This window comes from Fringilla coelebs (assembly GCF_963513975.1).
Source record: "Fringilla coelebs genome assembly, chromosome: 19".
NCBI classification, from domain to species: Eukaryota; Metazoa; Chordata; class Aves; order Passeriformes; family Fringillidae; genus Fringilla; species Fringilla coelebs.
This window is the reverse complement of record NC_140045.1, coordinates 11,362,595-11,382,366: the sequence shown is the minus strand read 5'-3', so window position 1 is coordinate 11,382,366 and position 19,772 is coordinate 11,362,595. Positions and strand designations below refer to the sequence as shown.

The 19,772-nt window shown below is 46.0% G+C and overlaps 1 protein-coding gene across 1 annotated transcript; it reads right to left on the bottom strand.

The window, feature by feature from the left end:
• Positions 1-15,705: 15,705 nt before the first annotated feature.
• Positions 15,706-16,803, bottom strand: LOC311161214 (urotensin-2 receptor-like; the record flags this gene model as incomplete). The annotated part of the gene is made up of 1 exon (XM_084218576.1): positions 15,706-16,803. One exon carries the CDS (start codon positions 16,801-16,803, stop codon positions 15,706-15,708), a length of 1,098 nt encoding a protein of 365 aa, XP_084074702.1.
• Between the last annotated feature and the right edge of the window lie 2,969 nt (positions 16,804-19,772).

Genomic DNA, 19,772 nt, shown 5'->3' with positions numbered 1-19,772 from the left:
ATTCACCTGTTGCATTCCACAGCAGCAGACAATCATTGTTTGCATTTTCCTGAGGCCTCTCAGCTTCTCAAGAGAAAAAATTTTAAAGAAAAGATTTTTCATTAAACATGTCGGTGACACACTCCATCTCAGTTTCAAGTCCAGAAATGTTTACAAAGACACCCTATTTACAAAATAGATTTAAATTTAGATTTATAGCAGAAATTCAACTTCATATCTTATTTTTAAGGTTAACAGCCATGGAGTTTAGGAGGCTGTAGCACCTCACAATGTGTACATTAAAATAAATTAGCTGAAAAGGCATTGATGGTCACTGTGACTAAGGAAATCTGGTTTTGTTTCTTCAGTTGCATTTCTTGGTATTGAATTGCTCCTTCACAGCTTTCCTTTCCCCAGTAAAGGAAGATGATCTTGTTTTTAATGTAAGATTTCCTGGTGTTCCTTCTCCATCCAGATATTGCACATTGTTTGTAGGGGATTTGGTTCTCTCTAACCTGCCCATGGAGAGCTCTGTGCAATATTTTTGTCTTGTCTAAATTCTAAACTCTAAAACCAGGAAATGCTGCTGGAGGTCAGTGCTCTTTGAGTGGGGAGGAATAAATGAAACCTATCTACCTTCTCCAAGTGAAAAAAAAAAAAGTAAAATAAAAATAAATAAATAAATAAATAAATAAATAATCCCAACTCCCTTTTTTGAGTCTCTTGTGGAAATCCAAGCACACATTGCAGGAGCAGCAGAAGAGTTATTTCCTTTGTGAACCCCAGGTGGCTCTGGCACACATGGATTGTCTCAGCCTGGGAAATGCAGCTGAGGCATCTCCTGGAGGTGGGAATCCTCTGCTGAGTGCCCACTGCTCCTGGGGAGTACCCCAAGAGCTGCAGCTCTGCCTGGCTCTGGGTCTTGGGAGCACCCCCAGGATGCTGAAAGATCATTTTACATCCTTGGCTTTCAGCTCTCTCCTCCTGATTGTTAATTTATCCTCCAAAATAAAAAAAAAATGTGGCCATTTTTTATCTTCTGTGGGTGCTGCTGGCTTTGTATAGCTAAAAAACTAAAGTTTTTCAGGGTGGGTTGTGCAAAGGAAATAAATAAATGTGCATTTCCCATCTTTTGAGTGTGTCCATCATCTCCCCTCAAATCACTCATTTCACCTCCCACTTCTGTGCCAAGCAGTGACCAGGGGACAGAGCTCAGGACATTATTTATTCACTGACTGTCTTGCTAGCACAGCAGAGGAGCTGGTTTTTTTTTTCTGATCCTTTTAGCTAAAATGGGGTATTAATTGTAAAATTAAATTTTACAATTAATTAATTGTCAAAATGATATTTTTATTATTTTCGATTAATATTTATTAATAGGAATTGCATCCATTTTTATTAATAGTATTTAATAGTATTAAAAAGTATTTTTATTAAATAAAAGTATTATTATTAAATAGTATTAATAGTACTTTTATTAACAATAAATAATTATTAAATAATATTAAATTAAATAGCATTTAATAGTAATAAATATTAGTATTAAATATTACTGTTACATGGTATTTCAATTGGATTTTACTAATATGATTTAAATTAATTTCTTATTAATCTTTGTGAATAGGATCCTTTATTATAATTATTCCTAACTCCATTTTTTGAGATTTTTCATTTCTCAGCATTGGTTTTTTCCCAAATACTCCTGTTTTTCTTCTAGCAGAGGCATGTTTAGCCCAATTATTTCAGAAATATTTCTTTCCATCCTGCCTGTTCTCCTGTAAAGCTGAAATAATGACAAGCTGAGCATTATTGAGCATTCTTGTCTTTCCTGACACCTCCTGGCCAGCGAGGAGGGAATTTTGGAGCAGAGACCAGAGAGAGTGAGTCACACCTTGGGACCACAACAAAAGCCTTGCTTGAATAATTCTTACTCTGGAATCAATAAAGCAGCCTGGAGGTACCATCTGCTTTATTTTTGTACTATTTAGATGCATCTAATTAAAAATATCTTGGGTTTGCTGCTGAATAATCCTGAGGCTGTCCAAGGAAGTTGTGGTGGGTGAATGCACGAGCTGCTGATTGTTCAGAGTGAGCTGCACTCAAACCTTCCCCTTTGTGAAGGAAATATTCTATTTATAGGGAGAAGCTGAGATTTGTGGTCATGTTCCATGTTCCTGGGAATTTCTTGGAATAGTCCTCCAGTGTCTAAAAAACTCATTTTAGACATGGATACCCTTCCCATTCTTTAATAACAAACCACAGCAGCCCCTCCACCCCCCAGAAAGCACCAGCTGATCCTGAGCCATGATTTTTCTGTTCAGACACCTTGAGGATTTGTCTCTTTCTTGTTCCTCAGTTTATACAATTCATTTGAGCTGTTTATAGAGATGCCTGGACGCTTTGCTGCTGACTCCACAGAAAAAAAATCTTGCTGTTTTCTTTTGAGAGAGCTTTTCCCTGCCAGGGGAAGGTCTCTGGGTGGATTCCTACCTTGGAGGTGACCTCCTCAGCATATTAACTTGCCAGGCAGACCATTAAATCTTGTGGGAATAAACAAAGGCAGCTCCTAATGGAGTCATTCTGCATGTCTTGGCTCAGGGTGGTGGTTTCTTCCATTCCCTCTAGCAGGGAATTGTGTTTATTTCTGATTTATGTTCCTGAAGAGCAGACGTGTTCTGGGAGTCCTCCCTGCATAATGGAGCTTTAATTGTGGTTCACTGAATAACCTTGTAAAAAGAAGGTTTTACCAGGTGATTCCAAACTTCAAAGGCTGCTCTGAAAGAAGACAAACTCTGAGCCCATTTAGTCCCCACACTCCTGAACACAAAAGAAATGAGAGAAGCGATCTTGGATTATTTCTGCTTTGCTACGGGCCCTAAATGTGTGTTTTCTTGATTTCTTTATATTAAAGGAAAATAGGAATTAATTTGAGAGTCATTCCTTTCCACAGGGATGAATATGATCAAAATAAACTTAGACTAGCAGGGGAAAAGCAATTCTACAGAAGCCAGCCATGCAGGGGGGAAGTTAAATTTCAGACGGTGTCAGGCAGGGAGCAGCCACAGGAGATTTCTCTCACACTGACGTGGCTGTGTCACTTTGAAGTGACATTTTCTCCTCCTCCTCACTCTGCTTTATTGTTTCATTAGATCACACAACTGGAAACTGAGAGCTTTGAGGCAGCAAAGCCCTTCCTGTTCAAGCCTTTTACAAAATTTTCAACAGAACCTCTTGATAACCACTTGTTTCAGCCATTTATCCTGTCCATCCTCTGAATTAATAATAACAGTGAATATGCTAAAATGAGTTAAGTGATGCTGCATCCACCTATTTAAAAAATAATGGATTTTGCTTTCTTCTGCATTTATCTTGTGTATCAAATGAGCATTTTTTAAGTGATGGTGTCCTCCACACATAGCTCGTGTCTGTTGCACTTTTTCTGGAACTGGAAAGAATTTAGACCTGTAAATAAGAAATAATCCAAAAAGAAATTAAAACTCAATGAATAAATATACAGAAGTGGACAGAAAGTTTCCCTTTGGGACAAAAAAAAATAAATACTTGAAAATTTGTGGGTTTTGGAGCTGTAAGAAAAAACAGAAAAAAAACTTGATTTATTAATCCTTTAGTGGGGCTGTAGGGAATCTGCACCTGCTCCTCAGTACCTGGAAACCCAGTCCTCCCCCTGCCCATTTTCCCTTTCTAGGCACACATTTTGATGGAGATCTTGATCCCTTTAGACCACAAGCAGGAAAAATCTCCTTTCTCTGCCTCAGCAGCAGCACAAGACTGTGGATTCCTGGGGATTTCTTGGGAAGGCTGTGCCCACCTGGAGCAGTGCTCAGCTGCCAGCAACTTCAGACCTCTTGACTTTATTTTTAATGCCTTTAGCACCTCCACATGGGTGTGAGTCAGTGAATTCCAGTGCTGCAAAAATTATCACTTTCAATACAAGTTAAACACGTTTTGACTCTGTTGCTAATTTTTTACTTAAGGCTTTGGAGCAGACTGCTAAAACTTGTCCTCTTCCTAATCATTCTCCTTAAATGAAATGCTTCAGCTATAAAGCATGCACAAAAGGGCAGTAATCAAAAACCTTTCCATAGCTGAGTTGTCCAGGAAGATATTTCTGAGATGTTCAGGTCTAAATTAATGATTCTGTCCTCTGGTCAGGCCAGGTTTGTGATTTGCAGGATCTGGGCAAGGCAGAAGTGAAGATGTTTGATGGCCCAGCTCCCCTGGAGTGGGAGGTGTAATAATTCTGTAATTGTGGTGCACTGATAAAGGTTTCTGTGTTAAATTTACAAACACCACAGGGTCATTAGGAACAGCCACAGAACAAAAAACCAGAAATCTTTGAGCCTTAAAGCCTTGTTTATAATGAATGAAACTGAGGGAATGAGCCAGTGGATCAATTAGCTTGAAAAGTAGATTTCACTGTCTGCCTGTCCCCTGAACAGGGTTAGTGACCCCTGGTTTTATTTCCTTCTGGCTGTGGATGGATGTGGGGCTGGGAGAAGGTTCAGTCACTCCTGCTCTAGACATCCCCAGCTTCCTCCCACGAGCTGCTGGGGGCTTGTTTGTACTGCAGAGGAGACAAAAGATATTCCAAATATTTTAAATTAATAAGATTTTAGTTCTCTAATAGCAGCACCTGCTTGCTGAGTGCATTCTGAGGAGTCCAGCTGCACCAGACTGTATCACTCAGGAGAGAAGGAATTTCCACTTGTGCCCATGGCCCTGCAAGGGGAGGACAGCACATCTGAGCCAGCTTTAGTCATGGAGCATGCCAGGGGTTCATGTTTGCATCAGTGTGACAAGTAAAATCTGTCTCTAAATTACCAGCCTTGAAACTGAAAAATTATTATTTTGTTGGGAAGAACACAGGTGTGGAAAGAATGCTTGGTTTAATGAGCTTATCTAATCTCAGTCTCCTTCATAAGCATGAGCCTGACTGCAAACACTGAAGCTCTTTTTAAAGATAATAGCCAAGAATGCTTCCTAACCCCAGGAGGATTTACCATTCCTAAACAGCTAAAAAGCTGAAACTAATCAGAAATATGAAAACTCCATAAAAATGAACATTTTGCAACACGGGTGTGTTGGAGCTGGGAGCTCCCTCTGGGCTGGAGTCCTTGGCAAGAATTTGTGCAACAGCCTCAGGTGCCACAAACCCTCTGTATTTCTGCAAAATGACTTTCAGCTTGTTGTTCTGATCCTTGAGGTTTTTTCTAGGCTTTCTCCCCTCTGAGAGCAGGGGAAGGTTCCTGCCAGGGAGGTGCCACCCCTGCAGTCCCCCAGGAGCTCCCAGGGTGTCAGCCCTGTCTCCTCCTGGAGCCAGCTACTCTAAACACTGGGGATGCTGTTTATCCTCGGGGCCAGGGCTCCATCAGTTTGTCCAGTTTATGTTGGGAGGAGACAGGAAAACCTCTGCTTGCAAGAATTCTGACTGCACCCACCCCAGAGGAGGAGAGCCCGGTGTCCCCCAGCCTGGGCTTTGCTCTGGCTCTCAGGGAGCAGCTGGCATGGGGAGGACGCGTCTGGACACTGCAGGGAGGTGCTGGTGGAAGGAAAGTCCCTGTGGGAGGGTGGGGAGAGGAAATTTGGGCACCTCGTGGGACTCATTGCAGGTGAGGGGAAGGGTGGGAGCTCCTGCAGCTGAGGAGGTGCTGGGAAGGAGCAGATGCTGAATCTGGGTGACATTGAGTGCTGAAAGGGAAGGTGTGACATCCCAAATGACAGGGATGCACAGGTTGGGGAAAGGGAGAAGGAGCTCCAGGGGCTTCAGCAGAGTGTGAAATGGCTGTTTAGAGACATTTTACCTCATTTTGAGGGTTGAGATCAGCCTGCAGCCCTTCTCCAGCCATCCTCTGCTGCCAGGACTCTGCAGCTGCTGACTTTTTGTAGCTTCTTGGGTAAAGACAGGAGGCTGGAGGCAAAGCAGTGCCCTGTGTGCCATGGGGTGTAGCTATGATATTTTCTGAAAAATCCTTTCCTTAGGATTTTTTCTCTTTAGAAGCTGAAAGACTTCAAGAACAAAATGCAAACAGTGATTGTCTGCTGCTGTGGGATGCAACAGGTGGATCTGGGATTGGTCTCGTGGTTGTTTCTAATTAATGGCCAACCACAGTCAGCTAGCTCACACTCTCTGTCTGAGACACAAGCTTTTGTTATCATTCTTTTTCTATTCTTAGCTAGCTTTTTGATGAAATCTTTTCTTCTATTCTTTTAGTGTAGTTTTAATATAATATATATCATAAAATAATAAATCAAGCCTTCTCAACATGGAGGCACATTCTCATCTCTTCCCTCATCCTGGGACCCCTGAGAGCACCACCACAATGGGGAGATGCTTTGGGACACTTAGCAGGAAGAAAGGATCCTGACAGCATTGCTGCCATCCTCCTGCCAGCACAGCACCTCCAAAATCCAGCAGAACACCTAGGGGGACCGAGGTGTGGAGATGCCCAGTGGGAAGTCACTTGCCAGCTGCTTTATTGAGGTGCTGTTTAATCATTTTGCTAAAGCAGCTGCCTCTGCCTTATTAATTTAGGAGACATTACTGACTGAAAAGATTAAATCTAGCTGGTACTTTACCTTGAGTCTTTTTCCTTTGGGGCAGTGAGAGAATATCCTGTAACACTTCTCTACCTGAAATCACAGGATCTCTTGGAGATCTGCCTTAAGTCTTGTCCTCTTGTTAAAAAAAAAGGGGATATTTAAAATAATGTAGAACCCACCAGGAGCTTCATCTTCTCAGCAGCCCAGACTCAGAATGGGTGAGTTCTGTTAATTTAGAGCACTTTGATAAAACATTCAGTTGAGGACCCAGTGGAGTACTCCAGGAGTTATCTATCATCAAGTCATTTGTCCTGCCTGTGTGAGAGCTACAACTCTGGACAGGTTTGGGTTTCATTTCATTTCATTCACCAGTTTTGTAACCATGGGTAACAGCAGAACTGCTGTGGTTCTGCACTGCTGCAAGGAGGCTGTCAAGGTTGTCAGGTTGTAAAATCAACCTGCTTTGGTGACTCTTGTGTTCTGCAGCATTTACCTCACAGAGTTTGCCCTGAAAAACCTGTTTAAAAATGACTTTCCCTTTTTTTGCAGCATTTGAACTGAAAGCAAGATAGAAGAAGTTCAAGGATGCCTTTGCAAAAGAGTGGTGTGTTGCCAGAGATACAAGATCTGGCTTGTTCTAATGTCTTCTCTCTTGCAGAAAAATAAATTTATTCTGTTCTGAAGTGTGTTGGGAAGGATGAGGTTCAGAACAGACTCTTCCTTCCTTCTTACAGGACTGGAGGAGCCACAACCTCTTGGAGGCTTTGACCATTTGTCACTTTGGAAGTGCAAAGGAGATAAATCTGCCTGTGGTCTGTAAGGTGATGCAGCATTGCCTTCCTCAGGCTCCTCTCAGCCTGAAGCCATTTCTCTGTGCTCTCAGCAATGAATAATTCAGGGTGACACATCAAGGATTTCACCTCTGTGGTTTGCAGCGGGTGCATCCAAGCCATTCTCCCCACACCTGACACTGAACACAAGAACTGGAATTGGGGGATACAAGCACCTTCCCCATACCATGAAGTTACAGATTTAAAGATTTTTCTTGTCTTTTATTGGACTAAACCCAAAACTTGTTGTGTTTTTTTTTTTTTGTTTGTTTTGTTTTGGTTTTTTTTCCCCTGCATAACAGAGATAGATACCAAATACCCCAGAGCACACAATGCTCAGGAGGGAGAGTATTCTCCTATATGGATGGGGGTAAAAGCCCAAGTGATGCCCCAGCCCTGTCCCCATCCCTCCACTGTGGTCCCTCCCCACTGAAATGAGATCTACAAGGAGCTTTAACACTGGGCTCCACAGGATGTGGAGCTTCACTTTCTCATCTGGCCTAAAAGAAGCTGCTGCAAGGATTGAAGCAATGCTTTGAAATTTGAGGGGCATTTTCCATAAGAAACTCGCCTTTGTATGAAAAAAAAACAACACATGAGTGCAGCCAAGCAAAGTTAGTTGGTTGTTATTTCCTCTGCTTCTGTTGTTGGGAATTAATTGTGCTGTGCCTCAGGCAGGCAGAGGTTCCTCAACAGATTTAATCATTCTAAAAGGATGCCAAGAGCAAAATGACAGGGAGGTTCTGCTGTGTTTAGCAGTCTGTAATGAGTGTTGGGATAATTCTTTCTGTGCAGCCTCCTCTGCAAGGGTAACATTGGGTCCTTACCTCCACTGACCCCAGTGCTCCCAGGAGGTAAAGGAGAGATTTTGCTTCCTTGCACATCTCCTGCTGTTGTCTCTCTAAAGGAAGGGCTTTAAGGAGGGTGCTGGGGTGTGGCATTCACATTCCCTGAGCATGATTGAGCATGATTCCTTCACCCAGGATTTTTCTCCTGGGAAGCTGAAAGGCAGGAAGAGGCCTCAGAGAAAAGGAAAACAATTCTTATCTCATTTGCTTCTCCTGTGCTGTGCTCCTGTGGAATGTGTTTGGAGATTGTTCACCCACAGGTGATTGTTCCATTGCATTCTGCTGGGAGTTGTTTTCACTCTTTGGCCAGTCAGGGCCAGGCTGTGTCGGGACTCTGGAGAGAGTCACGAGTTTTATTATTATCTTTTAGCATTCTGTAAGTATCCTTTCTGTATTCTTTAGTATAGTTTAGTATTCTTTAATATAATATAGTATAATAAAGTAATAAATGAGCCTTCTGATGAGATGGAGTCAGATGCATCAATCCTTCCTTCATTGGTGGCCCTGCATTTGTGACACTGCTGCACTGAAATGCTGGGGTTTGCATCAGGAGCCTCATCCCAGCCAGGCACAGCTGCCAAGGCAGGGCTGAAGGAGCATCTTCACTGCCCACATGCCATAAATCAAAAGCAGAGAGGTTCTGGTCCACACACATTTCCTCTGTCTGACCATGAACAGTTACCCTGAACCCCAAGTTACCCCTACAAGGAAACCTCTCCCCCTTCACACACAGCATCTCTCATCCAGCCACCTCAAAACCTGTCACACACAACAGTGACACCTTAAAACACCTGCACAGACACTGGAGACAGCATTGCTGTTTTTTCTAGGCAGCACAAGACCAGGTGACCCCCCTGAGGTGATTTTCTAGCAGGATCCAGGAGTGCTGAGCTGCCCTGGTGCAGTGAATCCCCGTGCTCAGCTCCAACACCAAACCCTGGCAAATCCCCCCTGGCTTTCATTCCCTGCCTTGTTCTAAGCCTGCCTGAGCTATCAACACCACCAGAGCTTTTGGGGAAGAAGCCTCTGAGCCCCCAGCAGCAGCTGAGGTGAAGGAAGGTAAATAAAAGCATTTGGCTACAGGGCAGGCAGGGTCCTGCTACCACCCCTAAACCTGGACACTGCCCAGGGCCAGGAAGCTGCTTCCAAAATGTGGGGCTCCAGCTGATTTTACAAGAAAGCCATTTCTGTAAAACATTGCCTTCTGTGGTGGTAAATGAAAGAAAAAACTCATCTGTCACAAAAAGAAAGAAAAAAAAAAAGGGAGAAACTGGATTTAAACCTGTGGGGGGACTGGGATGTTGAGCAGTGCAATGCTGGGGGCTGGCTGCCAGCCTGTGCTCCCCAAATGGAGAGACTGGCACAGGAGCTGCTGCTGCCTCTTTAGGCTCAGGTGTCCCCTCTGCAGGGATCAGGTGTGCTGTTCTGTCCCCCCTTTTACATTAGAGCTCATTTACCTGCTCCATTCCTGCAGATTTTTGAAAGGTAGGCTCAGTGTACCCAGGAATAATTGCTCTGTAGTGCCTCTCCCTGAGAGGCTTCTTGCAAGAGGCAGCCCTGTGCTTCTCAAATGTCAGGCTGATATTTAGAAGAATAACAGAGGTAGAAGGCTGTGAGTTTGATGGGCATCCCTGGCTTGCAGGAGCACACAGATGAACTGCCTCTGACAGGCTGGGTTTTTGGACACACCACATTTAGCTTCAGGAATCTCCCTTGCTTTGTTTGGATGGAATCCTGTTTGGTTCTAGTTAAGAATTCAGGAGCTGAATTCGAGATCCTAACAGGAGTGCACAAGGAAAGACTGACAGCACCTCAGAGAGAGACTGGCCAAAACAAGCTGGAACAAACTTGGCAGATTTTACTCCTCCACCATTAGCATGGCTTTGGTTTTAGAGCTGTTCCTCTGCCAAGCATGGCTGATTGTTATTTACTTATTTACTACTTATTTACTACTTATTTACTACTTATTTACTACTTATTTACTACTTATTTACTACTTTCCTTCCAGGTATCTCAATGGAGAGGTCTGGGTGGGATCTTCCACAGTATTGAAGTTCAGCCTTTTTTAATCAATGTTTTAATGACTGCTTTTTAACTCTTCACCCCATCTCTGACTGTAGAAGCGTTTCTAGTACTCCCCAAAATGTTTCTTTTAAATTAAAATTTGTGTTACGAATGGAGAGAAGCAGAAAGGCAGAGCCCAAATTTCAGAAGACTTCTACAGGATTAATTTCTCCCTTTTCTCTTTTAATTCTCCCTTTCTTGGGTGGGTGACCAAAGTAAAATGATGCAGCAGTTTTGCTTTGGTAAACTCCTTTGGGAGCATTTCCTGTGGGCTCCAGTTGTGACCACAGATCACAAAGCTCAGTTTTGACCATTCACATTTGTTAAACTGAAATGAGTCTCCCCCAAAAGTGATATATGACAAACCAGAAACTCAGTGTGGGTGGGCAGAAAGCTGCATTCCTGAGCTGAAATATTTAATATTTCATATTAATTTAATATTTAAACTCCTGAGCTGAAATATTTATGATTTAAAAAACCCATTTTGATATATATCCCATTTAAGATTTTAATATATTTAGTATAATATTAACATATTAATTTTTTTTCAGTGTTAGGAGTCTGACAGAAGCTTGTTGCATCCCAGAGGTTTGGTTGGGAGGAGTTCCTCCCTCTGCCTTCACAAAGCTGAGCCTGAGTCATCCAACCCTTCCCAACACTTTGCCACCAATTGAGGCATCCTTTCTCCCTGCTGTGCTTTAGAGACATTCCCAAACAAGGGCAAAAAACTTGTATAATGCTAATAACAATAACTTCACAGGCTGCTTACACCCTGCAAAGCTGGGGCTACTGTTTTGAAGACAAATCAATTTATTTCCTCATTAACTCAGTGTCTCTCTATTCCCCAGAAAAACCAGAATCTAACAGCAAACCCCAATATTATCAGTTAGAAAAACCAGAAATTAACAGCAAGCCCCAATATCATCAGGTGGAAAAGCCCCAGCTGGGCTGAACTGGAGTCACCAGCTCTGGGTGTTTCTGTGGGTGCTGGCTGGGAGGATGCTGAGCAAAATGACAGAAATGAAATTACTCTGGGTTTGGCATAGGGAAAAAATGGGAGAGGAAATTTAACTCCTGGCAGAAGGTTTTTCTCTTCTCTCCCCCTCCAGATGCTGAAGCAATGTTCTGCTTTAAAGGGATAAAATCCTCTTATGTTGTGCTGTGATTTGGGGCAACCTCTCTGTTTTAAAGCCCAGAAATAAAAAGCAAATTTTCTTCCTGAGACCTGGGGATGGGAACTTGCTGCTGCCACCAGAGGGACTTGGAAATGAGAGAGAAAAGCTGAGTGTCCTCCAAGCAGAGTTCTGGCAAAACTTCCTGACTTTCTGGGGCTGCTCTGAGGATTTCTCTGCATTTCTGCACCCAGGCCTTGAGGAGTGGCATCTGCTATGAGCTTTATGTGCTTTCTTCTCTCAGATTATATAGAGATTATAATATATAAAATAGTATATATATAAAATATATAATATTCTACTCTCTCTATATAATATATATTATATAATCTATATTATATAATATATAATATATAATATATAATATATAATATATAATAGATAATAGATAATAGATAATAGATAATAGATAATATATATTATATAATATATATTATATAAGATATAAGATATAAGATATAAGATATTAGATATAAGATATAAGATATTAGATATAATAGATATTAGATATTAGATATTAGATATTATTACACATTATCATATTAACTATTTATCATATCATATCATATCATATCATATCATATAATATCATATCATATTATTAATATATATCACAAATTATACTATTAATACAATATATTAATAGTATAATATGTGATTAATAGTATAATACATGATTAATAGTATAATAGTATAATATCATATCATATCATATAATATCATATCATATCATATCATATCATATCATATCATGCAATATAAAATATTAGATATAGATTATACTAGATTATAATAAATTATGAACTCTGTCATTCCCCATAGTTAATCCTTGCACCTTGCAGCTCAAGGTGCAAAATGCTCATCAAGTCCCCTCTCTTTTGGTGGCTCCCCTGCTGCTCAGTCACACACCAAGCAGCAAACCTGACTGTTTAAATAAGAGTTAAAAAGTTAAAGATTTGCTGGAGCTCATGAGGGAATTGTAATGTGAGGCTTTTGAGCTTTTATTGCAAATTTGTTTTTTGAAAGTGGAGAGAAAGATGATTAAAAAAAAAACCAGACTGAATGCAAAGGCTGCAAAAATTCCACCAGGTTCAGATGGATTCTCCTGTGTCTGGTGAAAACAGCCACCCTCATTTGCCCCACAGAGGAGTGCTCTTTGTCTTTTCAAGTAAAAGTGGAAAAATTGCCATTGCTGCAGCAGCTCCCACCTGAGAAGGAGATCCACCATAAAGGAAGGAGAGAGCCCTCAGGATGAATTTGCTTTTCTTTCCCACTCTGGGTTGGGGTTTTTTTGGTATAAAGCCCTAAATCCTAAGGGGCGTTGGAACAAAAATCTCTAGTGATTAAATTATTTTCCTTTTTGTAAAGCATGTATGGAATTCTGCAGTGACAGCCTCTAGCCCAACAAGAAAAAGGCTCCTGCCTTTCCTAAAACTCCCATTTCCCATGTTTCTGCAGGAGGAACTGTGCCACTGAGCCTGCTGCAACATTTCATTCATAATAAAAACACCCAAGCATTCAGAACCACAGCATTACCATGATTTAGGTATGACAAGTGACCCCAGGGTACACAGAACCTGATTTCCTGGAATGCAAAAGAGCCAAAATAAAATAGTTTTCAAGGAATTCTCCAGATGTTTTTCAGTTCCCTGCTGTTACTCAGCCCTGGCCTGAGATGCTTCAGATTCACCTGAAGTGACACCAAACACAGAATTTGCAAAGTCCCCTCATCCAGGTTCTGCCCATCTCGATTTTCACACACTTCTGTAACCTCTGGGGCTGGGGACACAAAGTGTTTTTAATCCCATGGCTTTGGGAATGCCAACCCTTCCTTTCCAGGGCTGAGGGGGAGCATCCCCCTCCTCGACCAGCTGGGCACATTGGTTTGGAAATATCCTCTCCTCTCCTCTGGGTGTTCCTCCATCAACCCTCTGCTGGTTCCTGCTCCCACCTGGTGGCACAGCCAGCACAACCAGCACGGTGTCACTGCTGGTGGCACTGAGCAGAGCAGCAGAATCTCCTCAGGGCACCGAGAGGTGTCCTGGGAAGAGCATCCCAAACAAGCCCCTTCTGTTTCCTTATCCCCAAGAGCCCATCTGCTCTGCATTTTCACCTTTTTTCCAAGGCAGAACTCCTTTTCAGCTTCCCCCTCTTATCAATAACTATGGGTTTAGGCTGCTCAGCTTTTTAATTTTTTTTCTTTTTTTAAAGTACAAAGCAAAGTTCCTACAACTCTTCTTGATCCCTGTCCTGCTCAGGGGATGCATGCCTGGTTCTTCTTCTGTCCAGACCCACTTTGCATGTGGCATTCACACTCCAGCCTTCCCAAAATGCCTTCTGAGTTCTGTCTTAACTTTTTAATTCTTATATGGGAGAGACTTCCAGCCTCAGAAATGGGAACCAAAGGGAAAGTAACAATGGGTTTAGAATTAATAATTAAAAATCAATTAAGTTCCGAGAGATTGTTCTGAAAATCTGCTGAATCCTGCTCTCCCTGCCAGGTGCCAAGATGAGCTGTGTGTCAGTCCCCCTGTCTCAGAGGGAATGGACACCAGTAGGACTATTTATGATGCCCAGCTCGGAGTCTGTGCAGACTGGAACATGACAGAGTGATCACTGGTGTTTCAAAGACAGCCCTGTGGTTAACAGCAACATGGGCAAGGTGAGTTCCTCCCTCCCCTGCTCCCCAGAAAGCATCCCCAGAGAATGCTGGCTCCAGCACAGAAACACCCTCATCCAACCTGTGGATTTCTCTGCTGGCTGAGTGCACAGAATCCAGCGTGTCCCTGTGCCTGTTCCCTGCTCTCCAGCCCTGTCTGTGGTGGTGGCACTTGGTGTCTCTGCTGGGGCACAACCAGACCCCAAAGTTTGGTGTGGGACACCAGAGGAGCACCCAAGGACACGGGAATGCAGCGCTGCAGGGCTGGAGTAGGACTGCTCAGGCAAATGGGGGCTGGAATAAGTAATAAATAATAAAAAAGTAATAAATAATAAAAATTGGCAGCTCCCTGCTGCTTCTGAGCTCCCTGGGCATCACCAGCTGCTTGCAGGAGTTTGTGCAACTCCCACCATGCTTTTCTTATCCCCAGAGTCTGTCCCAGAACAAGAAAGAAGAATATTGACCCCAACTTCATCCCCCCAGCTGGAAACTGCTATTTTCAGCATCTGCCCTGATAAACACACCCCCCCTGAGCTGGGTGAAGAGACCAGGCAAGGGGAAACCTGAGGAGGATCCATTTTTAATAAGCATTTATTTATAAACTGACACTTTACAATTGTTTAAGTGCTTGCAGGCATCTCCAGGATCTGTGCTGAAGGTTTACTGTGAGATGCCAAGCAGGGAGAAAATGAGCAGAATACATTGAGGCAAAACGGTTTTGATCAAACGTCAGGAGAAAATTTGTCTCTTTTATGATGAGTTTCATGGTATAGGATTCAGTCATTTTTCTTAGAGCCTCAGGTCTTTGAGTGATAGGATTATAAATAATTTTTTATTTCTTCCAAGGTAAATTTTCAGGTTTGTCAAGCTCTGTTGACTTTTAAGAAAAGGACCAACTTTTTCAAGAAGAAAAAATCAGTGGCAAATTCAAACCACCTTAGGTAGAAACCTTAAAAAATTACGAGGGGTTTTTAAATTTTTTTTTTTTTTTAGGTAATCCTGTGGTTTCTGACAGCTTACCTGGTGGTTTTTGAATGCTTGGAGTTCAAAGTGCTGCTGCAATGAATTTTAAAATAGAGACTTTAAGCTTGATAGAACAGTAGTGCACCGTAATGTAACAGGAAATAGGAAAAGGGGCTTAAAAGTCTCTTTACAAGTAACACACAGGGCAAACCCGAGGCTGGCAGCTCAATTAAGTGATCCTGGGCCAATTTCAGATTTCTGCAGCTCTGACCCAGCAGCACTGGGAAGCCACACGAGAGGAACGGTGTGCAGAGCCGAAACTCAGCCAGGCGTGAAACCAGTTCATGGCAGAACTGAGCAGAGCATCCACCTCATCTTCTGCACCCCAAACCCTGCAGGATTTGTCCCAAACAGCCGCTGGCTCCCGGCAGGACCCCCCCAACATCCCTCAGCCAGATGGAACTCCAGCCTCATCTCGCAGCGCTCGGATTCTCACGGCTTCTTGCCTCTCCCTAGAGAGAGAGCACCAAAAATGAGTTTTTAGAACCCTTCAGGGCTAGGGGCTCCCCAAAGCCCTACCTTGGCCGGACGCTCTGCTGCTCCTGCGCGTCGGCAGCGCCTCCTCTTCCTCACTTGTCCTTCAGCGTGGCCATGCCCAGCGCCTCGGAGCTGTAGTCGTACTGGTTGCTGGAGGACATGGAGCGGCCCCAGGAGCACTGCAGGTTGGAGCCCCTCTTGCGGAAGGAGGACGTGAACCTGTAGAAGTTGCGGTGCCTGTTGCGCAGGTACTCCCGGTAGTTTTTGGTGAGCAGGGTGTAGAGGAAGGGGTTGATGCAGCTGTTGCTGTAGGTCAGGCAGGTCACCAGGTAGTTAATGCACTTCTGGGTTTGGGTGGTGAGCTGCAGGGAACTGCTGTAGAGGCGCACCAGCTGCCAGATCCAAAAGGGCAGGAAGCAGGCCCAGAAGACCAGCACGATGCTGAAAATCATGATGAGGACCTTCTGCCGGGGGGACCTCTTGCTCTTCTCCTTGTGGGGGGGGTTCCTCTGGGACTCCAGGTAGGTCCTGGCCAGGCGGGTGTAGAGGAAGCCGATGATGATGCCCGGGGCCATGATGCTGGTGCTGAAGAGCACGGTCAGGTAGGTCCGGTAGGCGTCCACGCTCCAGGTGGGCGCGCACATCCTCTTCACCTTGCCCTCCGCCTTGCCCCCCTCGGTCAGCGTGACCATCAGCATCATGGGCAGCGTGAGCAGCAGCGACACCGACCACACGGCCCCCGCCGTGACCTTCCGGTAGCCCCGCGACCGCTTCAGGGTGTCCAGGGGCCGGGTGACGGCCAGGTAGCGCTCGGTGCACATGAGGGTGAGGGTGAAGATGCTGGCGTGCATGGTGAGCAGGTCCAGGCTGAGCAGGATGCGGCACCCCAGGTCCCCGAAGTACCAGTCCTGGGCCAGGTAGGTGCAGACGATGAAGGGGATGGTGGAGAGGTAGAGCAGGTCGGCCAGGGCCAGGCTGACGATGGAGCTGTACATGGGGGCGGCGCAGCGCGCCGAGTGGCACATCACCACCAGCGTGTAGACATTGCCGGCCACCCCGGCCACGTACATCACCGACAGCACCGTCCCGAAGGCCGAGGGGATGAGCAGGGGGCCGCTCCCGGGGGCACCCCCGCCGCCCGCCGCCGCCGTCCCGTTGTCCCCCGCCGCCGCCGTCCCGTTGGGCTCCATGGGCGGCGGCGGCGGCCCCGGCACCGTCGCACCGGCCCCGGAGCTCCCGGCCCCGGCGGCGGCCGCTCCGCCCCCCGCGGGAGGCAGGGCGGTACCGGGCTGCCCCCGGGGGAAGGGCCGCCCCCGCCCCGCCGGGGCTGCCCCGCTCCGAGCCCGCGGGGACCCCCCAGCCCCGCCCGTGCGGGGCCCGCAGGTGCCGTCCGGGAGCTCCGGGGAGAGGGGCGAGAGCGCCGGCCGAGCTCAGCCCGGGCGGGGACCCTGCGGAGAGCGGCTCGCCGAGCCGGGAACGGGGCTCTCCCAGCCGGGAACGGGGCTCTCCCTGCCGGGAACGGGGCTCCCCGAGCCGGGAATGGGGCTCTGTCCTCCGGGAACGGGGCTCTCCCTGCCGGGAACGGAGCTCCCCGAGCCGGGAATGGGGCTCTCTCCTCCGGGAACGGGGCTCTCTCCTCCGGGAACGGGGCTCTCTCCTCCGGGAATGGGCCTCCCCCAGCCGGGAATGGGGCTCTGTCCTCCGGGAACGGGGCCCCACGAGCTAGGAATGCGGCTCCCGGAGCCAGGAACGGGGCTCGCCGAGCTGAGAATGGGGCTCTCCCCGCCGGTATCGGGGCACTCCCTGCCGGGAACGGGGCTCTCCAAGCTGGGAATGGGACTCTCCCCGACCGGAACGGGGCTCTCTCCGCTGGGAACGGTGCTCTCTCCGCTGGGAACGGGGCACTCCCCGCTGGGAACGGGGCTCCCCGAGCTGAGAACGGGGCTGTCCCAGCCGGGAACGGGGCTGTCCCAGCCGGGAACGGGGCTCCCCGAGCTGAGAACGGGGCTGTCCCAGCCGGGAACGGGGCTCCCCGAGCTGAGAACGGGGCTGTCCCAGCCGGGAACGGGGCTCCCCGAGCCGGGAGCGTGTCCGGAGCGCCCCGCGCCCCCCGCGGAACGAGCCCCGCCGGGCAGCGCCAGCCTCCGGGAGCTGCCTGAAAAGTTTTCCTGGCCGCTCCGCTGGAATTCGGCGCTCCCCTCCCGCGGTGGCATCGCTGGCGGTGGGGATCGGCGCTGTGCTTCAGCTCATCCGGCAAAGAGGCGTCAGCGGCCGACAGGGAGAGCCAGAGGCAGCCGAGCTCCGCAGGTGCCCCGCGCAAAGCGCTCCAGAAGCGCTCGGAGAGAGGCTGAGGTGGAGGTGGATAGCGAACCCGGGCTGAAAGAGACTCCTTTCTCTCTGGAAGTAGCTCGTATTTTGAATTTTACCCTGAAAAGCACAACAGTGCTGTCATAAGATTTTAAAATCGAGCTTTAGTGGTGGCTGGTTCTTGTGAGGAGGGGGAGGCACAGAGTGGGATGGACATAAGGTTCAGAGACACAACTTTTCCCCTTAGGCAAAAAGTCTGGAGACAGCTGCAAAATCACTAAGCATTTCCATCCTATTTTAGAGAAAGCAGAGATAGGGCAGTCCATAGTCAAAGGACAATTTCCAAGGGTACCAGAATGCTGTATTCCCTCAGCTCCCATTGATTTCCAATAGGAATTAACTGGCTTTTATGCCTTCAGACATTTCTGTTTAAAGCAGAGTGCTAAAATGGCCGATATATGTTTATTTGCTTGTTTTAATCCTTCCTGAAAGTACTTTTGTGCAAACTGTTGTGTAATTCTCTGTGCCATGCTACAAAGTGGTGAAAATCTCGTTGACTTGTAGGACCAGGATTCAGCCCTATAAAAATATTTATAGGGCTGAATCTTATAAATGTCAAGAGAATAAAAATATTGTCTTCAGTACTTGATTATAATCTGCTGTGAGGTGAACACACAAATACACAAATCCAGCCCTGCTTTCCTCCCTGGTGCTGCTATCAACGTTCATTCTCTCTCCAAAGCGCTCCAAACGCTCAAAGCTATATTCAATAAAGGGCTGGCTCAAACATGCTGGTGAGGGAGAAGAAACTAAATGGAATTATTTTCAGGCAGGGGGTTACTTTATCAGCTTCAGCCATGGCACTGAAAAGCTCAGGTCCAAGCACTGCAGTGGAATTTGCTTTTCTCTGGAAGTTTGGACTCGTCCGGTGCCAGCGGCCTCGGCAGCCTCACATTCCTCTGCGGCAGCTGGACGCAGCAGCTGGGAATGCAGAGGATGCTTCAGCAGGGCCAAATCCTGCCTGCATGGCAGCCCAGGGGATTGGCTGCCACAGGCCTCGAGTGAGACCCATTTTTGGCACAAATAGATCATCTCTGAGAATTAGGTTGCATGCAACTATCGTAGTCCTGTCGCCTTTTGTTTTGAAGTTGTTTTTTATCTGTCTTTGTCTAGTGGCCGGGACAGAGGGAAAAGAGAGAACTGAACAGGTATTTTCTTTTCTGCTGTGTAACCTGATTTGTTTTGGGTGATCACACGAGGTGTTAGAGGTAAGCAGAGTAATGTGTTCTTCTAGACAGAGAATTACTTCATCTCTTTAGTAAATAGCTAATTTCAACTTTCTGGTTTTCCTTCCAGCACAAGAATGTTTAATTAAGCAACACCAGGCATCAGTGAGCCTGAGAGACACTTGTTTTCTTGAACATGTAGGATACACACATCTATCCATGGGAACTCAGTCCTGCTAAACTCTTCAGAAATTGTTGCCTGAAGTTGTTCTGCAGCACAGCAAAAGCTGTTCTCGGAACAAAAGGCACTTCTGCTCTCAGCATGCACCGAGCCTCTTCTGCACACCCACAGGCATTAACAGAGCATTTCCTACTGGGTGCAACTGGGCCTGGAGCGTGTGGGAACAGGGATCAATCAGAATTAAAAGGGGGACAATGCAGGAGTCTGGAATACTGATGTTTCCCATTTGCCTGTGTACACGAGGAACACATCTTTCAGCAGTGTGGGTGACAAGTTACCAGAAGAAGTAGTAAATTTTCCATTTCTCCAGCTGTCTAAGTAAGGACTGCAAGTGCTTTTTTGGAAGATGAATTTTAATCGAACAGGAATAGGGAGCTCAGTGTAT